Source organism: Homarus americanus, unplaced genomic scaffold (assembly GCF_018991925.1).
Source record: "Homarus americanus isolate GMGI-L3 unplaced genomic scaffold, GMGI_Hamer_2.0 scaffold58837, whole genome shotgun sequence".
In the NCBI taxonomy this organism is placed as follows: Eukaryota; Metazoa; Arthropoda; class Malacostraca; order Decapoda; family Nephropidae; genus Homarus; species Homarus americanus.
This window is the reverse complement of record NW_024719533.1, coordinates 415,852-441,644: the sequence shown is the minus strand read 5'-3', so window position 1 is coordinate 441,644 and position 25,793 is coordinate 415,852. Positions and strand designations below refer to the sequence as shown.

At 36.1% G+C, this 25,793-nt stretch overlaps 1 protein-coding gene across 2 annotated transcripts; it reads left to right on the top strand.

Annotated features, from left to right (window-relative positions):
- The first annotated feature begins 3,319 nt into the window (after nt 1–3,319).
- On the top strand, nt 3,320–25,468 carry LOC121860090 (RNA-binding protein 26-like). Of its 2 annotated transcripts, none has more exons than XM_042357118.1 (17): nt 3,320–3,712; nt 5,956–6,074; nt 7,949–8,370; nt 9,820–9,995; nt 10,193–10,401; nt 10,644–10,805; nt 12,327–12,533; nt 12,983–13,191; nt 13,955–14,158; nt 14,901–15,032; nt 16,207–16,341; nt 17,213–17,518; nt 18,572–18,682; nt 19,664–19,980; nt 23,658–23,844; nt 24,068–24,382; nt 24,587–25,468. In XM_042357118.1, the coding sequence occupies exons 1-17, from the start codon at nt 3,654–3,656 to the stop codon at nt 24,710–24,712; spliced, it is 3,396 nt and encodes a 1,131-aa protein (XP_042213052.1). In that variant the 5' UTR covers nt 3,320–3,653; the 3' UTR covers nt 24,713–25,468. The 2 variants fall into 2 exon arrangements, with proteins under 2 accessions (XP_042213052.1, XP_042213053.1); XM_042357119.1 differs by having other exon boundaries at nt 24,068–24,340; nt 24,587–25,467.
- Nucleotides 25,469–25,793: the final 325 nt, after the last annotated feature.

Genomic DNA, 25,793 nt, shown 5'->3' with positions numbered 1-25,793 from the left:
TGAAAGGAAGGACACACACTTAGCTCAATAAATCACTTATTACCAGAACTTCCACAATTATTTTATAGTGTCTTATATTTATTATATGTTTATTGCTTTATTGTTATCAGAGTAGTAAAAATTGGTGTAGATGCTTGATGTTGCTGGGTGGTGGTAGAGGCAAGTTGTCAGTTTACCAACAGCCATGAGAGGGTAAACATGTATAGACCCTGCTGCCATATGGCATCACGAAAATTATGACCAAGTCCCAGGTTGCTGATCTGTCTTTGTGCATCATTTACACAATTGTAGGGTCTCAATTGTTTCTCTTGCCATTAACAACACATACTTTACATATATTGTTTCTCACTCTTGATTTTTTTTCATTTTTTGTATTTCTTTATTATTATTATTATTATTATTATTATTATTATTATTATTATTATTACTACTACAACAACAACAACAACATTTTCGCCCCCCCAGGCCCCGATGTGGGTCAGTGAGCTGTGCAAAGGTGGGCTACTCCCCGTAAAAAAAAAAAACATGCATAGCTGTACAGTATACTGTACATAATATACTGTAGTGTACACAGTCATTCCTGATCCTTGCACATATTAATCATTCACGAGTATACTGTTAACACAGTACATACTGTATAAATTCAAATTATTTTCTTATCACGTATGTCATCTCATATGTTTTATGATGAGCCATCAGAGCAAGTCGATGTACATAAAGTTGCACAAAAATTAATGATGTAATGTTTTTGTAAAGAAACAGATTATATATAACAATCTCTGTATTAATACTATACAGTGAACCCTCGAAGATTTGAACCCTGTAAATCCGGATTTTGGAAGATTCGGACAAAAATTTTGGGGGGTTCTGGGCTATGAGGCCTGCCTAAGAAGCATTCCCAAAACAGGGTGAAGGTAGTTTTAGGCTTAAAGTATTTTATCTTATAAAATTTCACAGACTAAACTTAGCAGAATATAACTTGCATTGCTGGAATCCTTGCAAAATTAGTGAATAATTTGAGTATAAACACACATAGTTTGTACAAGAGATAAACATTTTAGTTCTTTAGTGTACTGTAGTACATTTGAGTACAAAGTGACAGTAGATTCCTCGTGGCAAAGGTGAATATAACATCTAGAGATGAAGGAAGCCAATAATGTGGAGGGGTGCCTGGGACTAAATTGATGAATACTGTGAATTTATGAAGACAGTACTGTAATGATATTGGATGAAAGTGCTTCTTTTCGGGCCATCTTTAACCATGTTTAAGAAGAATTCATTTTCATTAATATGACAGGAATTCAGCAGAAGAAACAACATCCTGGTGGACAGGAAGAGAAAGTCTTTGACAGAATCCCTGAGGATAGATTATGGAATGTTCTTCTGGAAAAACTGCAAGCAATCAAGAGCACCTACATATCTCCTGCGAGTTGTGTCATGAGTAGAAATGAATGGTTTTAAGTTAGACAAGGAGTGAATGATAATTAAAATTATTCATTATTTGCATGGATTAAATTATGTCTTAAGAATTATGCAAAGTGAATAGACTACATAAATGTTTTGTTTATGTGGATGAACACGTCTAGTATTTTTATGTACTAAACCTCTCCATTACATCAAACAGATTGAATATACTGTACAGTGTATCTACTTTTGTAGCTACAGAGGATATCTTTTAAACAAAGGTCCTCTCAACATCAAAGATCATATACCCATATGAGCACATCAGAACCTCCAATGTAATTATAATTTTATGACTACCTGTACAGCCAAAATGATCATATAAAAATTATTTACATGTACGTTAAACAGTTTTCATTAAAACAGTAAAGAATGCTCTCAAGTTAAACTTCTTTAGATTTAAAGTAGCCTTCATTACCATTGAAAAAATTCACTTGTCATTCAAGGTGCAGCATGAACTTGTTAACTAGTCCATACATGTGCAAACAGAATCAATGACCAGTTCTGAAGTGCAAATACATCTGTGTCTGAGAGATGTCGATGTGACAGCTTCAGTAGCTTCATTTGTGTGTCATAAATTTCATCTTCCCTGTAATTATGGTCGTCATCAGAATTTTAAACATTACTGTACTTGCTTGATTGGTTCAGATTTGTAAGTTGTTATTTCTTAAGGATATTTCTTAAGGTCTTGTGCTTTTGTTTTGGTAGAGAACAAAACTGTAGGTGTCAAGTGGTAAATTAAAAAAAAATAATGGATACGAATTGGTTAGGTGATTGGAAACTACTATGCCATTTTCTCATTAGAAAGGTTTATTGTAGGAGAAAGGAATACTTAATGAGCTATGTGACGTAGAGGTTCCTCACCTCAATCAAGTGAAGGATCAGCCCAAATATTTCTAGAGAAAATAAAAACTCGATGATATTGGAGGGAAGACTTGTCCCTCTGTAACTGGGAGTAAGAGTAGAAGATAAAAGAACCAAGCAACCACAACAAATTTTAAGAGAAAGTAATAAAACTGATCAAAAAGGAATAAAAATGGATAGTAGTCTTGCTAAATTATGTATGGGTGAAAGGATCTTCCCACCGCGTCTAACTATAGAGGAAAACTCGTAATCCTTTGAGGACGAGAAGTTATTTTGGCTCCTAAACTGAAAGGATCTTCCCACCGCGTCTAACTATAGAGGAAAACTCGTAATCCTTTGAGGACGAGAAGTTATTTTGGCTCCTAAACTAAACAGCGCAGGACAGACCAACCATCTGGATGGGTAGTAAGATGAAATAAAAAGAACCTCCTCAAGTATTGCTCGTCATTTTTTTGTATGAACTGAACGTTTACAATCATACACGATTACGTTGGCAGCCACGAGGGAGAACCGGATTCACCAGAGTAGAGTTATATAAAATTCCTTTAGTTTTTTAAGCGAAGTTTTGTTTTTATTTTATATTTTTAAGAATTTATAATACAAATATTAATAATAGTGCCCTTCACATCCGTAACTACCCCTGTATATCGTTTACAGTGAAATTAATATCGTCCACCCATGTCCCATTTGCATGAAAAGTTTACTAGTGTTTCAATGGTCAAGTTATATTGTTTATATGTGATTCTTAATACATATGTAAAATATATATGAAACACAACCAGAACTAACATTAATGTTTGTATTCCCCACTAATATTGTGAATAAAAAGTCTTAAAATGGTACTCACACCTTTCAATATGCTGAAAAATATAAAAGTTTTACTGTTACGACTTAACATTAACCAACTTACATAAAATACTATATTTAAATTATAATATTAATGTTTAAGTTCACCCGCGCATCTATCTCGTCAGTTGTTTAAGTCACGTGACCAGTCATCTGTTGTCGTCAGCTACTTTCCCCCGTGAAAGTTTAATTAAAGTTTTATTGAAGTGACACTTGAATATAAGACTAATATGTTATAAACTAAGAAGGGAGATCCAAGTTAAAGGTTCATGACATAAGTGAGGAGTGAGAGAGTGACCCGGGCGCCTCCATCAATACACTACAGATAAACCTTCTCTCAACTCCTGCATTAATTCTGTTACTTTTGTCTAAGATATTTTATGTGAAATCATTGCCGGGAATAGTTAAGAATCTAATAGTATATGAGTTGAGTATGGCGTGGATGGCCTAGGTGTGGAGCATCATCATCACCTCTGTCAACGATGATCATAGAGAGTCCTGATTTACTGAAGCAGTGGTTGACTGGCTATTTAGCCCCACTGTAAGTATGAAGTCAATATGTATAATGTGTTTTATTGTTTATATATGGTAGAGGAAAGAGGGTTTGTATGTATTGTGTCATTTATGGTAAACATTTGCAGCTGAACTACACAATAGTGATAATAATTTATATTGAATAAATTTGACCAATGACAGCTGATAAAGCCATGAGAAGCTTATTTCTTAAGCTTTCCAAAATGTATACGGTACTGTACGCAGAAAAGACGCTTAAGTGAATACACACTTTTGGGGAAAGTTTTACTTTGTTAACCAGGATATCTTAGGAATTTACTGGGGGTTCCATGCCCCCCTCCAGCATATGTAATTACGGGTAAAATTATCATTTCGGGGTAATTATGTAAGACTAACCCGCAGCCAAAATTGATTGAAAACGATTATAAAAACGCCGGATTTTCACTTATTTTATAGTGGACACTTGTAGTTTGTACAAATGTGTTAAAAAATTTATATTTTAAAAGTAACGTTACTTTACTTTTGTGGGTATGAAGAACAGACCTAACCAACCTAACCAAACAAATCTACCTAACCTTACCTAACTCTCTCAATGGGGCGGTCCGACTAATTACCCAAATGTACCCAAATATAGACCTAACCAACCTAACCAAACAAATCTACCTAACCTTACCTAACTCTCTCAATGGGGCGGTCCGACTAATTACCCAAATGTACCCAAATATAGCCGCAATGAAGTCAAATAATGGTCCTACATGAATAAATCGGACTGCTAATCACTTCTCGACTAGTATCTGGTGTCAGAAAGTCACAAAAAATTGGAAAACTTACTTTAATCTGAGTTAATAGATCGCCTGCATGTACCGAGGGAGTGAGGAATTACCCAAATGTAGCCAAATGTAGCCGCAATGAAGTCAAATGATGGTCGTACATGCGTAATTCGGGCTGTGAATCACTTCTCGATTATTATTTGGTGTCATAAAGTCAAAAAAAACTGGTTAAATTCAATAGTAATAAAACTCAAGTATTTACCAATTACACTTTCCAAATTAGATAATCTCCCACCAATCACATTTCAGGATGCAATCATTCTGCCAAGTTCGAAAATAGATATGCTAGGTCTCACCATTTCCTCTAATATGTCAGGGAAGCCACACATTCACAACATTTCTAAAGCTGCCTCCCGAAAGCTGGGAATGCTATACAGATCCCGTAGCTACTTCACTCCTGAGCAGTTGCTTCAAGTTTATAAGGGATTCATTCGTCCTAACTTAGAGTACAGTACTGCTTTCATATCTAGAGTGGCTCTTCTTCTGTTCAACTGTTAGGTAGGGTGAAATCAAAGGCATTTCGTCTTATTGACTATCCTCCTTTAGTTGATAATCTTTCTTCCCTTTCTCTTTACCGCAATGCTGCTTCGCTCTCTCTTTTACAGGTACTTTAACGGGCAATGTTCGGTGGATTTGGCATCCTGTGTACGGCCGGCAAGGCCGTGGGCTCGTAACACTTGTGTTGCCCGCGGTGCCCTTAGTTTCTCTGTGGCTGTCGGTCACACGAGAATAACCCATTATAGTACATCCTTCTTTCCTCACACAGCCAAACTGTGGAATGATCTGCCTTCTTCTATTTAAAATTAAATTTTACTCTTACTTTTTTCCCCTAGGCCCCGTTGTGGGTCGATGACCTGTGCCCGCTGTTCCCCATAAAAAAATAAAATAAAATAAAAATAAATAAATAAAATAATAATAATAAAATGTGCTTAAAGTCTGCACTTTGTTAAAATTTTAAATATTTTCCCCTTCCTGTGAGCTGTCAGCATTTTATGAGTTATGGGTGGAATATGGCACAGCAGTTGTTTTGAAGAACTGATGGTCTGTTTAGAGTAATTAATATAACAACACATTTTCAAGCTGACTTTTATGTTGTCTGACAAATGTAGATGTGCCTTGATTAGTACCCAGTCTTTGAAATAGCTAATGGTTTTTAAATTAATACTTTCATGCTGAGATTAGAGACAAAGTGACAGCTTCTTGGCACTTTTACACTCGGCTAATAAAGCTTACTGCTGAATGGCACTCTAGGTGGATGGCATCTACTCATACTGCAGTTGAAAATGTAAATGCCCTCCATGAAACAGCTGTTTTGCAAAGACCTGTGACCCATGAGTCTTTCATTGTAGCTATTAGGGCATTTTGGGCTTTTAACACTCCATCAATTATTTCATGATAATGCAGTGACATTGTTTACCTTAAACTCTATCTCTCTCCTTAGGTGTGATGCTGACCCTGAAGCACTGGCCAAGTATTGTCTTGCTTTGGTTCGTAAAGACCGTCCAGTGTCTGAACTGAAGGCTAGTATGATTGAGCAACTGGATGTATTCCTCCAATCAAGTAAGTACAGTATTGTATAACTCATTTCAGTGGCTAGATGTACTACTATGTTGAATTAAAATAAGGTAGCTATTAGCTCTGTCAAAGAAATTAGTCTATAATGTACTGCAATTGTGAATGTTCAAACATAACAGTTAGTTTATGATTTGCACAGTTCACTGAATCATTGGGACACAACCATCCTACCAATGCTCAAGAAAGAGCAGCTGATGAACAGATGCTCACTTAACCATATCTGGATCTCTTAGTTCTAAATGATTTGGTTGTTTACCTCACAAATTAAGTGTATATTTTGATCGTTGTTTCTAACAAGTTGCATTGTTCTGTCACGTAGTGGGGCTGATAGTATCTCATGTGTAAAAGTTATCTCCAGACCTAGATAACAGTGTACAGGGTGAATACTAGTGAGCTTTCCACCTTTAAACATTTATTATGAAAAACTAACAGCTATGGCAAAAGAAAAACCAAGATACATATAGTACTGATGTGGGTCAGTGATCTATGCCCGGGTGGGCTAATCCCTGTTTAAAAAAAAAAAAAATTGCTCCACAAAAAAAACTTACGGTTTTCAGAGCTTTTCGGTTTTTGGAATTTCGGATAAAGGGTTGTCAACCTGTATGTCGTTTCTCACTTGATTTATTTTGTATTTTTGTATTATTTATTGTTATTATTTTTATTATTATTACTATTATTTTATTTATTAATTTTTTTTCTTATTCTTATCCTTATTATTAATATTAATATTATTTTATTATTATTATTATTATTTTATTATTATTATTATTATTATTATTGTATTATTTTCATTATTATTATTACTGTATTACTATTATTAATTATTATTATTATTATTATTATTATTATTATTATTATTATTATTATTATTATTATTATTATTATTATTATTATTATTATTATTATTATATTTTTGCCCTCCAGGCTCTGATGTGGGTTATTGACCTGTGCCTGGGTGGGCTAATCCCCATAAAAAATATATATATATACTATATATATAAAATAACCATCATATTAGATGCACCCCTAACTTAGCAGGGAATATAAAATAAAGTTTTTAAATTTCTCAAGTAAGCAGCGGATTCCTTGCCAGTGCTACCTAAGATTAGACTGCTTTACATCATCTTCATCTTACTGTTTCTTATTATTGTTCTTTTTACTGTTTCTTCTCCTTCCACTTCATACTGTTTCTTCTCCTTCTACTTCATACTGTTTCTTCTCCTTCCACTTCATACCATTTCGTCTCCTTCCACTTCATACTGTTTCTTCTCCTTCCACTTCATACCATTTCGTCTCCTTCCACTTCATACTGTTTCTTCTCCTTCCACTTCATGCAGTTGCTTCTCCTTCCACTTCATACTGATTCTTCTCCTTCCACTTCATACTGTTTCTTCTCCTTCTACTTCATACTGTTTCTTCTCCTTCCACTTCATACTGTTTCTTCTCCTTCCACTTCATACCATTTCGTCTCCTTCCTACTTCATACTGTTTCTTCTCCTTCTACTTCATACTGTTTCTTCTCCTTCATACTGTTTCTTCTCCTTCCACATCATACCATTTCGTCTCCTTCCACTTCATACTGTTTCTTCTCCTTCCATTTCATGCAGTTGCTTCTCCTTCCACTTCTTACGGTTTCTTATTTGTAATGTTTCATCTTACTGCTTTCCATCGTCTTTTTCAGTACCTCTGCCAGTTATAGTACAGTACAGTGTATTTATGTACTGTACTGCATTAATTATATTATCTTTGTTTAGTTAAATTTGGTAAGTTTTCTGTTGTACAAACTGCCCCTAAATACAGTGTACAGTACATGTCATTTCTCTTTAAATAGTAATGTAAAATGTATGAATTTCTTTCAGACACAAAATCCTTCGTAGACAAGTTTCTTCAGGTAACAACAGCACGATCTTACTTACCAAAAAGATCTGCTCCATCCTCCTCCTCCTCCACCTCCAACACCTTCACCCTTGATACTTCATCTACTAGTTTCAACAGCACTACTGAAGGTGGACCTCCACCATTACCCCCAACTCCTGCCATTAAGCAATCTTCTGGTCACTCTCCTGATTCCACAACTCCCCCTAATGCTGTACCACCTCCTGCTTCATCCTCAACTACTGTACAACCTGCTCCACCTCCTCCTCCACCAAGCTCTGCTGTTGTTGCTCCTCCTCCTCCTCCTCCTCCACCCCCAGAATCTGCCCCACCTCCACCTCCAGCATCCGTTGTCACTCGCAAAGAAGAAGTGTCATTGTCTCAGCGCTTAAGAAAGTCAGATTCTGTGAGTATTTGCAGCTTATTTACTTTTCAAGTACTGAAATAGCATAAATACTAGGGTGGTCTCAGAAAATTAAAGATTGGGTTTTGTCTTCTCAACAAAGCTGTCCCTGTTCTTGTTAATGTACGAGTTTGTTTTATAAAGTTGAACATTTAGAGATCTTGGGAGTCAACTTTTTGTCTTTCATCACAGAAAAACTTAAACATAGTCAAAGAAGTAAAAAAAAATTGCCTAATGAGCCTAATTTTTTGCATGTGGGATTGTTTCCCTGGGTGGACCACCCTAATGTTGTATAATTTGAGTTATCCAGTTTATGCATTACTATATATTTATGAGAGAATGCAGGAAAAAAATTTTTTCAAGGAAAGTCACATTAGACTGGAAAGAACTGTCATATATTTTTAACAATATCACACCAGAGAAGCTTGTGTATAACACTCATATTTTTCATTTCACTCTTGTATGCCATTTCCTGCTGTATTATTGTACAAGGTGAACAGAACCATCATCATCAATTTCGAAGTTGTGTACTGTATTTCAGCTTTGTTTCTCCAGCTGTTTGGTTTGTCCTGAAGATACTGAAATTCTGTTTAGGTCTCCTTGGGGGTTTTCTGAAATGGGGTGTCGGGAAAGTTCTATTCTGGGAGTATGAACCTCTACTCCTGCCCTAAGAAGAATTAGGTCTACATGTTATATTTCTCATTGGGGTTTATGCCATACTCTTTATGCTCACTTGTGACAGCAGGTTAACTGCAACTGGTCAGTGTAGTAGAAATAATAGGGAATCGTCCCATTTCTCACTGAGTCTCAGGTACCCTTTAACCCAGCAGTGTTCATTTCCATTATCAGCATAACTCCAATCCATTTTTCCTGGGTTATTTACCTATGGTGGATTCATAGAGATTTCAATCATTGAAGTCTATTTTTGGATTGTGTCATAAGGTTCATGTAACATCTTGCAACATAGCTTTACAGAATTTTTGATCATGTCATATTCCAGTTCTCTTTTTGGACAAGACTTCATCCATACAAAAATGTCCTGGGAGGCATATGCTTGAAACACAGCCATCTTTTTTCTACATTAAACACTTGTGGTGTGTAACTTCCTCATTGATAATTTTTCTCTGTTCATCAGAAAGACCCATGCCATACCTGTATTTGGGTATGTGAATAGCTACTCTTCATTACTGTATATATCCTCCCTCTAAGCAACCAAGCTCCCTGGCAATGATAAGCTTTACCAGGGGGTGCTTAGTGTGAATAGATCTCTAAAGTCCTTGAAGAGAACCTGTATGCTGCAAAAAGTGACATCATGTTTCAGTTAACCATTTATAGCCAGGAAATGCATTCACCAACCAACATTTTAAGAACTTTGTGAAGTTTATTTCTTTTATGTTTTATTGAAATGGTATAGAGAATACTAATTATACAATACCTTTTAACCCCGAAAAGGACCGAGATCGAGATGACAGACGAGGTAGAAGAATATCACCGTCTCGGGGAAGGTCACGATCAAGATCTCGGTCAGGTTCAAGAAGTAGAGAAAGGTCTCGAAGGTCGCGGTCAAGAGGCCGAAGTGGTCGTAGCAAATATGATGATAGGAGAAGAAGATCTCCTCTAACAAAAAGGTAATCTCGCTTTTTACTTGCTAAAAGATGATGACTAAATTACTAACTGAAGGAATATATATATATATATATATATATATATATATATATATATATATATATATATATATATATATATATATATATATATATATATATATATATATATATATATATATATATATATATATCAACAAACGGGTATATTATTCTTTCAGGTATCGACGTTCTCGCACGAGGTCACGTAGTCGTAGTCCGAGGCGCTCAAGAAGTCCTCGTCGATCTAGGTCTCGTGAGAGAAAGTCTAGATCTAGAAACAGATCTCGTTCCCTCAGCCCAAGAAACAGCAGACCTGCCCGAGGAAGATCACCTCCTCCACTTCCAAGATCACCCAGTCCATCCAGAAAGTCAAAATCAATTCCAAGGGGTAAATATTCATGCTTTTAATATTATTCATTTATTTATTTATTTTTTTGTGTGTGACAAGTTATTCTTGAAATTGGGACAAGCAGGTTCTACCAAGAAATAATATGGGAGGGAACATCTTAAGTCACTCGACTCTTTCCTTGTTCAAGTCCTTTATTTTTATGGGTCAAACTCTTCTTTGAATACATTTTGTAGACGTAGATTGGTGTTATCCTTACGTATGAATTAATTCATAATTTTCAGATGAAAAGCATGAGTCCCCCCATGGAGCATCACCTGTAGCTGATGCAAAACTGGAGCCAAGGAGTGAACCAAGTTCTATCATCCAAAGTGTGGTTGCTGTCAAACATCCTGAATTTTCCCTGCCACCAACTGGGAAGAAACAGAGATGTCGGGACTATGATGGTATGTAATGCTTGTTAATTACAGTACAGTATGTGAGAAAAAAATTTCCAGTGACTAATTCATTGAAGTGTCAGATTGGAATGTATAAGAATTTTTAAGTTTAGAAATAATTGCTGGTATTTAATAATGGTGTATATAATATTGTCACTAAATAGTTTTGGCCATAATTTTAGTTGATTTGTAAATGTAACACTTAATGGTGTACATTTGTTTATCACCAATGTAGGTATTGGTTTAATTAGATTATACAGTACTTTATGATCACAGGCCTCTATGAGTGACTCATACTTCCAACGTATATATCTCTCATGACAGAGCCTGCCTTGTCACTTATAAGACAGCAGCAGGGAGCAGATATGAACAGGTTATGCAACAATTAGGATTTACCATCTTGGTTCTTCTGGTTGTTGGAGTTATGTGAATATTTATTTCTGTTCGGTTTTTTCTACAAACTAAAATTAAGCAAGTGCAGTGTTCTTCTGGGTGGGAGTGGTGGCGACATCTACTAAATTTTAGGTTGGTTATTGGCATGATCATTTATGCAAGAACTTCAAGAAGTACTTTTTTCTTAAATTGGTTATGGGATTCATCCAGTTTAATGTTTGTCCTCTGGTGGAAAGTGAGCCCAGAGTATCTTCACACTAAGTATTCATGAGTCATTTGGATGTTATTTACATATAGGAGTGTCTTACAATGTCTTGATCATCTTCAGTATGTATAAAGATGTAGCTTGTAGACACAAAAATAATTGTAAATATTCTTCATATGAAGGTTATTTTTATGAATAAAGAAAGATTAGTTAAGATCTCACTCAGAATTTAAATAACTAGGTTTTTATTAAGACAACAATGGAGGAAGTTGTGTGACTGTACAGTTGATTTACAGTTCATGATGTTTACAGTATGTGGGATTGACCGCTCAGAATGAGGGAAATCTTCTGTACTTGCGAATTAAAGAAGTAACCACTTCACTACTCGGATTCCACTTAATATTTTATTCAACTCACGCCAGATGATTTTACTTGGCACCAAGAGACCCAATACACAAGGGATTAAACTACTGAATTAAAGATACTGGTCTGAATTCTTTATACAGTACAACTCTGGTAGTTCCCAATTTATGAAGGCTCAGTTTTTTTTAATTCAAAGTTATGAACAAATGGGCCCATTTTCATATTTTTTTTTTCAAAATCAGTGAAAAGATGTTCTCATTTACTCATGTAATCTTAATTTTCATATGTTAATTATGTACAGTAAAGGTTTGGATAAAGCATTTAATATTGGCTTGTAATCATTTTTTATTAAAAACAATGATTCATTCTGAACAATTATGTATCATTTTGTGGCATTTGACAAAGGTTTATTTTTTAAGGAGTGAATTATGGCTTTTATAATGGGAGTCAAGGGTGGAAATGTGCTTCGATTTACGAAAAATCAGTTTACAGAAGGTTCTGTTCTATAACCCTTTTGTAAATCAGGGAGTTCCGGTATTTGCAGCCAGCCAAATTACTTTTTATTGCAGAAAAGGGCTATTGTATGCGTGGAGACATGTGCTCCTTTGACCATGGCTCTGACCCAGTAGTGCTTGAAGGTATTAGTGGAGTGTTGGACTTCCCTCCCCCTCCTGTACCTGGTGGCCCACCCACTGCACCTGGCTACACCCCAGCACCAGCACCACCCCAGGGTGTCCCTGCACCTCGCCATCCTCCTCCAAGACATCCTCAGTATGGTAAGGCTTTTATCTTTTTCTTGTCTGCAACATTCTTTAATTATTTTAAAGCATATGTGTTTCATATGCATCTTGCTACATTTACATACATCATGAACAGTTTACTCCAAACACCGATGTTGTTTTAGGGCAGCCACCATCGAACAGGCGATGTGTAGCTTAAAGGGAGTCTTGATTTACTTCTTTTTATCCAGCGGATGTTTCCAACTACATAATATGTAGTCAGAAACATCCACTGGATAAAAAGGGGTAATTCCTAAGACATATTATGTTCTGTATGAAGATAAAGGATAATCTGATTATCAAATTTACTCAAAACTGTATTTTGATTTCAGCTACAAAAGTCAGAGCTTAGAGTTTTTTTATCTCACTTCTGTTATAAAATGTGATTTTAGAATTATTTCACTATTTCTTGCTCACCCCTTGTTATAACTTTCAATTATTTTTAGTATCCACAGGTGAATACACCCCACGTGACCCAAGTCTGTGGGTTGGCCAAGGCAGCCCAAACACTGGGCCCTATTATGGTGGTAATGGTGGGCAGGGTAGAGGAGGTGGTAGTGTGGGGCCCAGGTTCTCGGCTCCACCACCACCCCTGCCCACTAGTACATCTCGGGAACTAATTAGCGTTCCTGTTAACAATGGAGGCCACATGGGGGTGAGTATATGAATTAATTGGAATGCTTAATTGGGAATGAAGACTTCAAGTTAGTACTGTGTTAAATGTAAGCTGTGTTTGTTATGGATAAATCATATCTAATTTATATTTCTAACAAATTATTTTTATTAAATAAGGATTAATGAAAATGGCCAGTACTGTACTTGTACTGTATTGGCATTCAGTAACAGGGTTCTTCCTGGGCTAATTAAGTGTTAGTCAACTAATATAAATGAACACCTAAGTGGGATGGGTTTATGTCTTAAAGAATTACTTAATAAATGAACCAATTATGGTGTGGTAAAAGCCAGGATTGTGTGATGACTAATATCAAAGATCAGAAAATGGTAAGAAAAATACTTGTCCTTATAAAAACTGTCCATAGGGCTTGTGTTAGAATTGCTTTGACAGTATACCACTAAATAGAGAACTGAAGTTTAGGTTAAGATATCTTGTATTTTAGTTGAGTGGGAATTAGGAGCTTGTGAGTCAAAGACTCCTGACCCGAAATGTTCACTGGTGTCTGAGATGACCATTGGATATAGATATGAATCTGGATTTGTCAAGATGTGGAGGCTACATTGCAGAAAATATTGTCCAATTGGATAATATTTTGTTGTCAAGCATTGCAGACCTTTGCTCTGACAAGACAAGCTCAGCCCTCAGGAAGCTTGGCAATGGCTTGCAAGGCTTCAAAAGTGCAGTATCTGTATGTGTAAATTGCAATAACAAAAGTACTATAGGATATTTTTTTATCCAACAGGCTGGTGGTGGTGTTCGTCCTTCTTTAGCAAAGCGTCTGGGTCCGGTTGTACCCACTTCTCACAATTTGTCTTTAATCTCCAAGCCTGGACGGCCAGACCTTGATAGCTGCACCCTCGAACTCAGAAAGATTCCTTCAGGTCTCAATACTATTGCACACCTGAATGACCATTTTGCAAAGTTTGGGACTGTAGTTAATATACAGGTATGTACTAAAGTTATATACTGTATTGAAATTTTTACTTATTTTAATCGATGTTGTTTTTTGGTAATAAGATTTCAGATAGAATATACTATTCAATGAGTCCTGCCTTACCTTGAGTAGGGAATGTGACATACTTATTACAGTATAGACTGATAATTGTCAAAGACAAGTGGATAAGTAATAAGTTTTCATTAATTTTGATATTTGACTTAAGTCGTAATATTTAATGAAACCTTTGTTAAGGATGGGTGATGGAAAAATTAAAGTACTGTACAGTACTGTACATATGACAGAAGGAAGGGCACCACTGTAATGGTAAGACAGTGTGTATAGTTCCATTGTAAAGTATAAAGGGAAAATGAAAAAAATTAGTCATGCCTTTGAAGGGGATGAATTGCTTTGAGTAAGCAAATTTTACTTAACATATAGCTGGAAATAGAGTCTTGGTGATAGATTAAAATTCACTGAGAGGGGAAAAATATTATTGTTATATATTTTTTTTACTGGTATGGCCATCGTGTTTTTACCTTGCTCCCTCCACCACACTGGATTTTGCAAAGTAATGCCAGTTCTCTTAAGTATATCTTGACAAACCTTGCTGGTGGCTTGTACACCAGAATTGTATTATGTTTGTTTGATTTTGTGTTTAAAAAGGTTACCAGATACCAAATAAATCTTGTTTTCATTGTTGTCTATAGTACACTGCACTTTTATTTATCTCATTTATATCTTACCACACCAGGTTCACCATGATGGTAATCCGGAAAATGCCCTAGTGACCTTCAACAGCCACTCAGAAGCTAATGCTGCCTATCGTAGTACTGAGGCTGTTCTCAACAATCGATTTATAAAACTATTTTGGCACAATCCACAGGTAAATGATAGAGATACTGCAACTATAATAATTAAAATTTTAATTCTACTACTACTGAAACGCTATAATTTATTTTTAACGTCTCATTGTTCAATGTTTTCTCTTATATTATTTTCTTTCTTAATGCTGTACTCTTCAACCTTTATTACTGCACAAGCAGTAATAAAGGTTGAAGAGTCATGCTCATCCATCTCTTTGTGAGTTTATTCATGTACTGGTATTGTGTTTCCTTTTGCAGCAATTATCATTCATATTGATGTACTGTATATTGTAGAGAAGCTAAGTCTTATAAATTAAATTAAATTCTGATGAAATTTCACAGAAGTACTGTAGGTAAGATCTTGGATGAGATGGATCTGGAACAATCATTAACTTTAGATGATCTCCTGGAGTGACCAGAGGGTTACATTGAGACAAAATACAGTTGAATGGTGAAGAAGGAGGGGGCATGTAGTATATATTACCCCTGTCCATCTCTCCTTATGCATGTATGGAATAATGTTTCTATTCAATGAGAAAGTCTTTGTGAATGGAATTTGAGTTTTGACTGCGAACTATTTCATATTTTTCCCGCCTCTGCTAATGGTCGTGTAATATTTCAATGTGATTCTGATCTTTTAAAATATTAATTTTTGCATAATGTAATATTACTGATATGTAATTTGTCTTAGTATGTCTTATTGTGGGTAAATTTAATATATATTAAATGCATCCTCCGAAAGCGTGAATTTGCTACCCGAGTTTATCAGTTAATTCATGTATAATACTTCTGATAAACTTCCTACGTGCTCCTGTTTGAAATAATGAAGGTGTGTATCTTTATATAATTTAGTTAAATATCTTTCTTGTCAGAAACGGTCATTATGAATAAACTCATTCAGAAATACATCATTACTCGGGACAAAATCGGACAGGTTTGAAACAGCCAATCATATATATATATATATATATATATATATATATATATATATATATATATATATATATATATATATATATAAGATATATATATATATTTTTCTGTTCCATATGATTGTTAGGGATATGTAAAATTGAGATGTGGTAACTGTTTGTGTGTGTGGCTATATTATTAAAGTGCAAATTGTGGTATTCGTAAGTGCAGAATACTAAGATTATTATATTATTTTTATTCACTTTCGTCTCTCATTTTCAGAGCAAAGTTGATCGAGGACCTACTTATGCTTCCCACCCTGTCAGGCCAGTACATGATAGGTTAGGTGTACGACATCCAAACAAAACTCTCAACAAGACAATTGTTGAACCAGTCAATGAGGATAAAAATGAGAAGGTAAATCTGCATGTGCTAAGGATACATATGTTAGAGTGGAAGAGTTGAACTAATTGGAAAAGAAAAAGAGGGAGTGAGTGAGTTAAGAATCTGGTAATAGAGGTTGCAAGAGACCATACAACATGGGCAACTGCTATCAGATAATCATGGCTAAATTGCACTGGTAATGTATCAAAGTTATGTGTCAAGAAACAAAATATTCTTGTAAAGCTGTTCATGTGGTAGCAAATACTGTAGATATTTGACAATTTACCTGATATCTGAGAAGGAACGAAATCAATGTGAACTAAACTTGAAGGTTATGCCTAACCCTTCAGGCTGAGTAGAGGGTTAAACTAAACTCCAATGAAAAGTTTAATTATTGGAAAGGTTCAGTTCAGAGAAGTCCAATTATGAGATATTACTGTACTGTATGTTAAAAAGTCAGAGACAATCTGGATGGTTATGATCTTTTATGGAATGTATTTTCTTTCATCAGAGATTATGGATTGGATTTTTCATTTAGACTAAAATAAAAAAAGAAAATGGAGAAATATTTAAATGGAATAATATAATTTGTATAAATTTATCTTGCTGTTCTTGATATAATAAGCAGGATATAATATGGTGTCTCAAATACATCACAGTTTTCAGACTGAGAATAAGGTACACTGGTCAACAAATCCTTGAAGAGGGCAACATTGAGTATATGGAGGTGTTAACTTGTAGCAGAATGAGGGCCTCATGTTTGCTTGGTAGATTAACAGTATAATGCAGATTTGATTCTCAGTGTATACCAGAGTTGTATTCTCTGACATAGTCATACCTGTTGTCCTAGGTTCTCACCTTGATATTCTGGACCCTAACCCCAATTTTCTCCAACCTACAATAGGTGATGATGTCACGTGGCAGCCTAGTCAAGACTGTTTACAATACCCATGCTCTCCATTCCGCTGCTGCAACTGCTATAAATGCTTCTACTTATGCTCCACCTACACCAGGAAGTGTCACACCTACCTCTCTTGTATCTGGATCCCATTCCATTCCAACTGCAGCTGGAGCTGTCACACCCAATTCACCCACAGCTGGTCCACCCTCCTTGTCAGCAATTGTTCCTGATTCTACACTTGCTGCTATTGACACAAAGAGGCAGGAAATTGATGCCATTCTAAAACAGCGAGAACTCATGGCTGCTGAGGTATTTAAATTTTTATTTCATAAAGTGTAGAAATTAAAATTATTTCTGTTTTGTCCTGTACTGTATGCCATTTTATGGCCAAACACACTGCACTAAATGTTTTGTTTGTAAACCCACTTAGTCTTTTGTTCAGAAACCAGGTAAGTTCTCAACATTAGTAGCCGATATTATTCCAGAGATTAGTACTGTAATTGGCCCATGTTGCAACCAACACCTCGAAAAAGGAGATAAGAAGCAGCAGCCAGTAATTAAAGTAGGAAGATGATAAGTTTGACATCACACTAGCAGATCCATACCCCCACCATCAGACCAGTTGTTATTCCAGCCAGTATTTGAACTGTGTATAGGTCATTCTACTTGCTCCAGTCTCCTAAGTGCATCGCCTCACTTTTATAACACTTGAGCTGTTATAGGCTGAGTCCATACATTCTTGAGCAATAACATAACAAGGAAGGCAAATTTGTTGAGTTGAGTTGATTTGGTGTATGGGCACTTGATGCTTACACTTCCAGTTCTATGTCACTCAGGTTATTGAATAGGATTTGCTCCTGTGACCCAAATCAGAAGTACAATAAACCCTCGTTTGTATATGATTTTTTATATTGTAATTTCCTCGAAAATGATGAACAAATATAAGACCTATTTTTATTACACACTCTCCACAACATGTTTTTATAACACCTATTAGCCAAATGTGTCATTAAAGATTGAACCAAATACCTCATAATTATTAGCTGGATGATTGGAATGAGGGACTTAATCTGTTTTAAGGTTTCAGCCTTGTGAAATAAAAGACTCATTGGCCCTCAAGTAACAACTGAACAGAATTAAAAAAAAATGCTTTGTCATTGGTTCATAAAACTTTAGTTGTTGCAAGATTCTCACTGGTTGTCAAATAATGCAACCTGCTACTAGTTCAGGCCAAGTCCCGTGTTAGGAAGAGATTTCAACATGAGGTGATGTAGTGGAGGTCACTCCTGTCATTCTTTGGCAGCCAATGAGCTACAAAATGCAATATTATTTGATAATTTTTAATTGGAATTTTTTCTCCAGGTGGCAGCCAAGCACAAAGTTGATAAACAGAAGGCTGATGCACTGAAGCTCAGATCTGAGGTTGAGCAGCGAAAGAGACAGTTGATAGAAAAACAGATGCAGCAACTGAAGGTAAAAAGAGAACATTGTGTTGCTGGTGTACAGTATTTATATGAGACTGTGCACTATCATGCTAAAATTATTTTTCTTCTTACCTGGGTGATATGATCAGTGCTGGGGGCAATGCAAAGCAAGCTTATTTGTAAGTGTCAGAAATGGCTGTAGGGAGTTTAGAGAGTTGCTGCATTTATTGTTACCAAGAGGGCCTTCCCTTCATGTGAAAGGAAAGTTGTATGATAAATGTGATGTTGTACGTTTGTGAAATATGGGCAGCTGAAAAGAGCATGAAATATGCTGGCTTGAGTGAGCTGAAATGAGAATGGTGAAGTGTATGTATAATGTGACACAGGGAGGCTGAGTATTGAGAGTATTATATTGGCAAAGTTTTGTGTAGAGGTAGGCCAAGATGGTTTGGGCATGTGGAGAGAATAGATGAGATGATTTGGATCAAGAGATGCATGAGTCTAAATGTGGAGGGGAGGAGAGCCAGAGGAGGGCAAGAATGACTTGAGAAGAGGTTGTGAGAAATTACATTAAAGTTAAGAACCTAATGAGAGAGACCAATAAAACATGCAGCATGGAAAGCCACCAGTGGGAAGCAGAAAGTACAGTACATTCAAGTCTCAAGCTTTCCAGCATGTATTATGGCAGCTGCTGGGCTACACAGGCGCTAATAGAGAATAAAATTTCATGATCAATCCTTTATTTTTAGTTGCCTTTTCTTACTTTGTGATAAGTGTACTCTGTAGATGTGACTTGACTTCTGTTTTGAAAATTGTGGAGGGCAGCATAGTTAAGACAAATGGAGTTCATTATTATAGATTTGAACTATTTATAGATTTAGTCTTTCTCTTTTGTGGCCTGCACTTCTTTCTTACTTACATTTACTTTATTGATACCAGTGTCTTCAAAATATAATTTATCATACAATTAAAACAAAATCTTGCAAAGACAGTGGAATCTTTATTGGTATCATATTATTTTTTTTTTCAGGTACTAGTGAATAAACTAGAGACCAACAAAGCTTCAATGAAGGGAGAAGAGAAAAAAGTTTTATTAGACACTATTAAATCACTTCAGGCAGCCATAGATACCACAAAGTCACAGTTGGTTGCTGGGGAGGTACCCAAAAGTAAGGTTCAGGTGGACCGAGAAATCCTGGACACAGAACTAGAACTGTACACTGTACAAGCAGAAGGTGGAGATATTACTAAACTGAGAATGCGACTCAACCAACTACGAGCACAACAGCAAGCAGCAGGGTATCCCCCTTCACGTTCTGTCAGACACAATCCTTATGGCTCTGGAAGGTAAATTCCATAAAATTTAGAATTACCCCACATTACCTGAGGGCATTAAATTTACTTTTAATTGTTGTTAGAATCTAAATTCATCATAGATTTGATTAATGATAACATTACATTGAAATATCTCAAAATGGATTCTAAAAACATATACTGTACTGTACAATAGTTCTTTGTATAGTCAGTTGCCCTTTACTAGTCTGCTCAAGGATATGCATTGACTAAGCTGTTGGTGTAGGACCCAGGAACATCCCCAGCAGCAATAGTAGCCCTTTTACAGAAATTTGTTATCAGAGTTTTTCCCTCTTGGATAGTAGTGGGAGGAGGTCTGGTTAGGAATGTTACAAGCAACTGCACATGTTGCCAGTTCTCTGGGCTGGTCATACAGGTCTCTCAGACTTATACAGTAATCCATTCCCAGCCAAACCTCACACTGAACACACTCATATCTTAATTTCTGCTTTGTCTCAGGTAATTATGCATAATTTAAAGTGTTTTGGCCTGGTCATACAGTGCTCATTGTTAGTGTTAAGTGAAAGATTGCTTATTTCATATTGAAAAATTAAATGTTTAACATTCCAATTTGGATACTGCAAATAAGCCAAATGGGAGCTGGCACCACCCACTCTGTCAAAGTATCATCTTGTTAGCAGCAAATAACATTTTCAGAGAAGCAGAATATTTACTGGTATATTTAGTCTCCCTTCCTCTTGATAGATTGAAGATGGCTCTGTGGAAGAAAGATTTTTACATTCTAGTGTATCCAGGAACCTTAGGTTTCTTATGTCATGCTCCTCATTGAGGCAGAGTTTTTTATCTCCTATTGTAAAGGTTTCTTTCTCTGAGCAGATTTATTGTCTTAAAGCCTTGGCTTTCACGGATAAGATTATAGAATTGAGTATAATAGGAGGTAGCATATTCAGAGCAATTGGATAAAAAATTATCACCCAGGAAATCTCTCCTCAAAATTTTTTTTATCCATTTTTCATCAGCGTTTGGGCTTAGGAAACCCTAGCCAGCCCAGTCCTCATCAAAAGCTGATTTTTTGAGGTAGGATAAATTAGAGTTACCCCTTCTTTAAGGTTACGGTTATTTCAGAGAAATATAATCTATGGGGGAGAGTTATAGCTGAATATGTTTCCTCGAGGAGGGTAAGGTAAAGGTGAGAGTATGGGTTCTTTCAAAATACAAAAAAAAAAGGGAAAGGGGCTGAGCACAGTGCAGTACATGTAATGGTTCTGTTAAGCACTTCCTCAAGCAGTTCTGTTGACGTTTTGATTCAAGTTCCTCATCTTTCAGGAAGAACTTGAAATAAAGTGGGACTTTTCATCCACCACGTGAAGTAGTATAGAACCAAATGCTCTTATCATGTTAAGACAGTTTGTCCATCTTTTTCCCAATGTTTGTGGGTAAGATTGTTGAAGGGAATGGTGGTGTTGTAGGTCTTAATTTTTTTTGGGGGGGGGAGGGGGGCTGGCTTGGCTTGAGGTCGTTTGAAACCACAAATTTATTTATTGATTTTCTGATCTGTTGGGAGGGAGTCGTTAACTGGTTAAGTTTGGGTTCAGGCAAGGGAGGTCTTCTCAAAAAAGTACAGTAGATCAATACTGTAACTTATTTTTAACACTTTTGGGCCCCACGGGGCGCATGCTGCCACCTCCCAAAATGGGCAAGACGTGCTTAGCTGACGCCAATTGCGGCGTAAATGTTTGCATTTCTTTTTTGTTTCTGACAGTATTTTCAATTGTATGTGATTTTTAAATGTTTTTTCTTAACAAATGATTGCTCTACAATACTATTATACAAATGAAGTTGAATCTAACACCAACATATGAAAATACAAGTGAATATCATGAAGGAGCGGGTAGCATCTGTGCACTGTAAATCCTTGTGACACACTGATGCTTGTAGGCCCACAGGGCAGTTATCCCTACACTTCACATCACCATAGTTGTGTGGTGAGAATGGGAAGACAATGGCACGCATTTTGAGAATTGCATCATGAAAATTATAAATAAATTTTTGGCGAGTTTTTGAAGTCGATAACGATATTTTTGTTATCAGAATGGTAGCAGGAGTTTTTTGGAGGCCATTAACCCGCCAAAGTGTAAATAAGGCCTGAAAGAATTTGACTAATATACAGCATGACTCATTTCAGACATTATATCAGCTTGAATCGGCTGCTTGTGCAATTAACCAGGCCGTTCACATATACTGTACTGTATTTATTATTTGGGTTTAAGTAACGAAACCCAAACGGTAGTTCCTTGTTTTATTATAAAAGGGTTGTATATATAATTCCTAAGTGTAGATCGACTGTAAGTCTCACTGTATAGGAGTGAATGAGAAAGGGACGGCGTTTATGTATTATAAACGTTAGGTCACGTCCTTACGATATAAGTTGATGTGAGCGACTGAAGCTTAAGGGCCTCGCAGTGCAGGCTTACAGAAATGCTGACTATGGGACTCGCCCTCTTGGGAGAGTTGCCCGCTCACGTGTCCAACTCATGTCTTACTCATAAACAGTGGAAAGTTACAGGGTGGTGAATCTGAATATAATATCAGATGTATTGACCCATTTATACAATATGTTCTGTTGATGAGACAGGGGCCCATTACAAGCTGAAAAGTGTGACAACTTGATGGTGGTTATAATTTCTTATTTGGGATTGTTGAAATGCATTAGCCTATTATTAATGTATTTTGATGGTAAGCTTCAACAGCCTTTTGAGAATTATTTTTCATCTTTGTTATTTAAAGACCTTTCCTAATCATTCTTTTAAGGAGACTTTAGAGATCCTTACAGGTTACCTGTACTTGTTTCCTGGAACCATTTCTTAAATTCTTGGATTCTTTTGGAATATTTATGGTAGAGGAGTTGAGATTGTCATCCGTTACGGTTGTCTGCCTTCTAGTATTATCAACAGCAAGGAAACTATTAGATTTGCAAGCTGTTAAGTGTCGCAATGTTTTTGTTTCTCTTGGTCATTGTATGATGGATGAGTTTGATAATGAGAGCCTTAAGTTCTTGACTACAGCTAATTACCTCTAAATTGGACTAATTTAGGGTAAACATACTTTTTTTTCCCCAGATGTTTCCTGGAATACCACATCCATGTTGGAGACACTATTATTTTCACTTTATTTGCAATGCTTGCATGTTTATATGTTCATTTTGGCTCTCCACCACACCCACAATCACTTGTTTTCACTAAGGTAATAATACATGCAGGAAAATGGATCAATATTTTTGGGGCTGGATCACATTTCAGCCTTTAACACAGGACCCTACAGGAAAATGAACTCCATTGAACAAAATGTCACCTAATGAACACCTTTTCAGGAGTGCATATCTCGTGTTCAGTGGGACCTTACAGCCCTTTTCTAGTTTTTCTTTTTGCAGGGGTTTACTAATCATTTTGGTAAGTCTAGGTAACTAATGTCAAGGAATTCTGGGTCATAGACTGACAGCTGAGTGAGCATATATGCGATACTTGAGCTGCTTACAAGTATTTCCAAACTTAGCCTTAATATTGGATTTCATGATCAGTCCTTTATATATCATGATATACAGCATAGTGATAATTGCAATTATTTGTTCATTGAACTAACATGAATTATATATATTTTTTTTATGTTTTTTGAGAAATTTGATCTTTAAGTTTATCTCATAAAATGTCTAGGGGTGGTCACTATGGATGTGGCCGTGGACGTGGGGCCAGTAGCTTAGGACGTGGGGGGTCCCGAGGCCGAGGCAGAGGTGCCCGAGGCTTTGGTCATTCCTTTTCATCCGTAGACAGGCGTACCACCAAGATCAATGCCTCAGGATTTGAGAGAGAAGACAAAGAAGAAGTTTTGGCTCATTTTAGTGTAAGTTGAATTGTATATTTAATATAACTTAAATTATTTTTGTGAAGTATAGTTCATAATTTTATTTAAAATGTAAATGCCTGTTTTTGTGACTTAGCAAAAAGATGTTGTTTGTATGAAGTAGTTTGGTAAGCATTTAAAGATAGATAACTCAGTTTTCTATGATTAAATGTGAATTTAAAACTTTTCAGAACTTATAGTATGAAATTTTTTCCTTGAACAGACTTTAGGCAAGATAAACAATTATATATGGGATGGACAAACTCCTGCAGTTACCCTTCAATATTCAACCCGACGGGAGGCAGAGAAGGCCATGAGTGAGGGACGGACACTTGGAGACCGCCTCCTCACCATTACCTGGGCCTTTGATATCCCTCTAGCCTTGCCCTCACAGCCCACATCAAGTGTGGCAGGATCTCATCATGTAGCACCACACACTTACACCAGTGTTGCCCCACACTCTACCACCCCATTACTTTCCCCGGACGACACACTGGTGAGTGGTGTTGGGCATGTGATGGGTTTCCACATGTATACAGTAAGTAAATGGGTAAATATATAGAAAGCCAGTCCTTATTATTTTATTTGTACTGAAAAAGTGCCATACAGTCTAGGTTATTTTGGATAACATTAATCATTTATCTCTCCTCCAACATCAAAAGTGGAGTGTTGCCAAACATGATAGCTGGTAGGGAACCTGAACCACAGTTATATTGTTTATTTTTCTTTTCTTTTTTATCAGGAGGAGATCACTGAAGAAATAGTGGAGGAAGTGGAAACAGAAGAGGGAGAACAACCAGTTCTGTTTGAAGAGGAAGAAGAGGAAGTAGAAGAGGATGAGGAAGAAGTTAGATCTTGGAGGAGGTAGATATGACCTAATGGTGGAGAGTGGAAGACAGTAGTAGGAATACAGAGAACACCATTTTATAGGTTTGAAAATACAAGACGAGACAGTGTATGGGTTAAGCAAAAGTGATAAATAGGAATAAGCAGGAACTTTGTAAAAGAAGTTTGTGAAATTTGAAATGTAAGGTAAAACTAGTAATAAAGTGATAAGTAGGCATATAAGGAACCTCATTAGAGGTGTTTGTTTAACTGTTTGAATAAGAATAACCAGCAGGATCTATTACTGATCCTGATGAGCTTATATTATCATCTGTTCCCGATCACTCATCATATTGTTGCTTGACACAGTTGTTTTTTCTGTAGTGTTAATTTATGTCAAAGCCAAATTTGGTGAATTAGTAATTAATGTAGTGTGTGTTGTGTATATACCTGTAGATTAACACTGTTTGACAAAGAATCATTCATAATTCCAAAGCTGACTTATACCGGTATGACTGAGCTTACAAAAATCTGTCTTTATCATTTATTGACGTACAATGTGCAGTAGTGAGTAGCAAGTGTGACCATAGAGTTAACAGAATTGGTAATTGATTTTCAGTTTTGTTTTTAAATGTTTCCTTAAGAATTATTTACGTATACAGGCATTCATCGACTTACTACCTACTCGACTTACGACCACCCGGACATACGACCGTTGCAGTCGTACAAAATAGTTTTCAAATTACGTATTTTCAAGTCCCGACGTTAGTGTACCCTGTACTGACAAAATTTTCATTGTAATTCCCTTTAAAATGGCTGGCAAGCATAAAAGTGAGAGTTCTCGTGGTGCTGAGAAGAAAAATAGACACCCATTTTAGATTTTCTCTGTATTATTTTCGCCCTTTCGACTTACGACCAATTCGACATACGACCTGGTCGTCGGTCCGGAACCCCGTCGTAAGTCGAGGAGAGACTGTACAGTACCATATACTTTATATCCAGTTTTAATATTGGGCTGTTCAACTTAATGGAAATACTGTATGTATTTTTTATTTTTTTTATTAAACTTGGATTTTTTCACACACTGTCAGCCTGTTTGGCTTAATATTATAAAAAAGAATAAG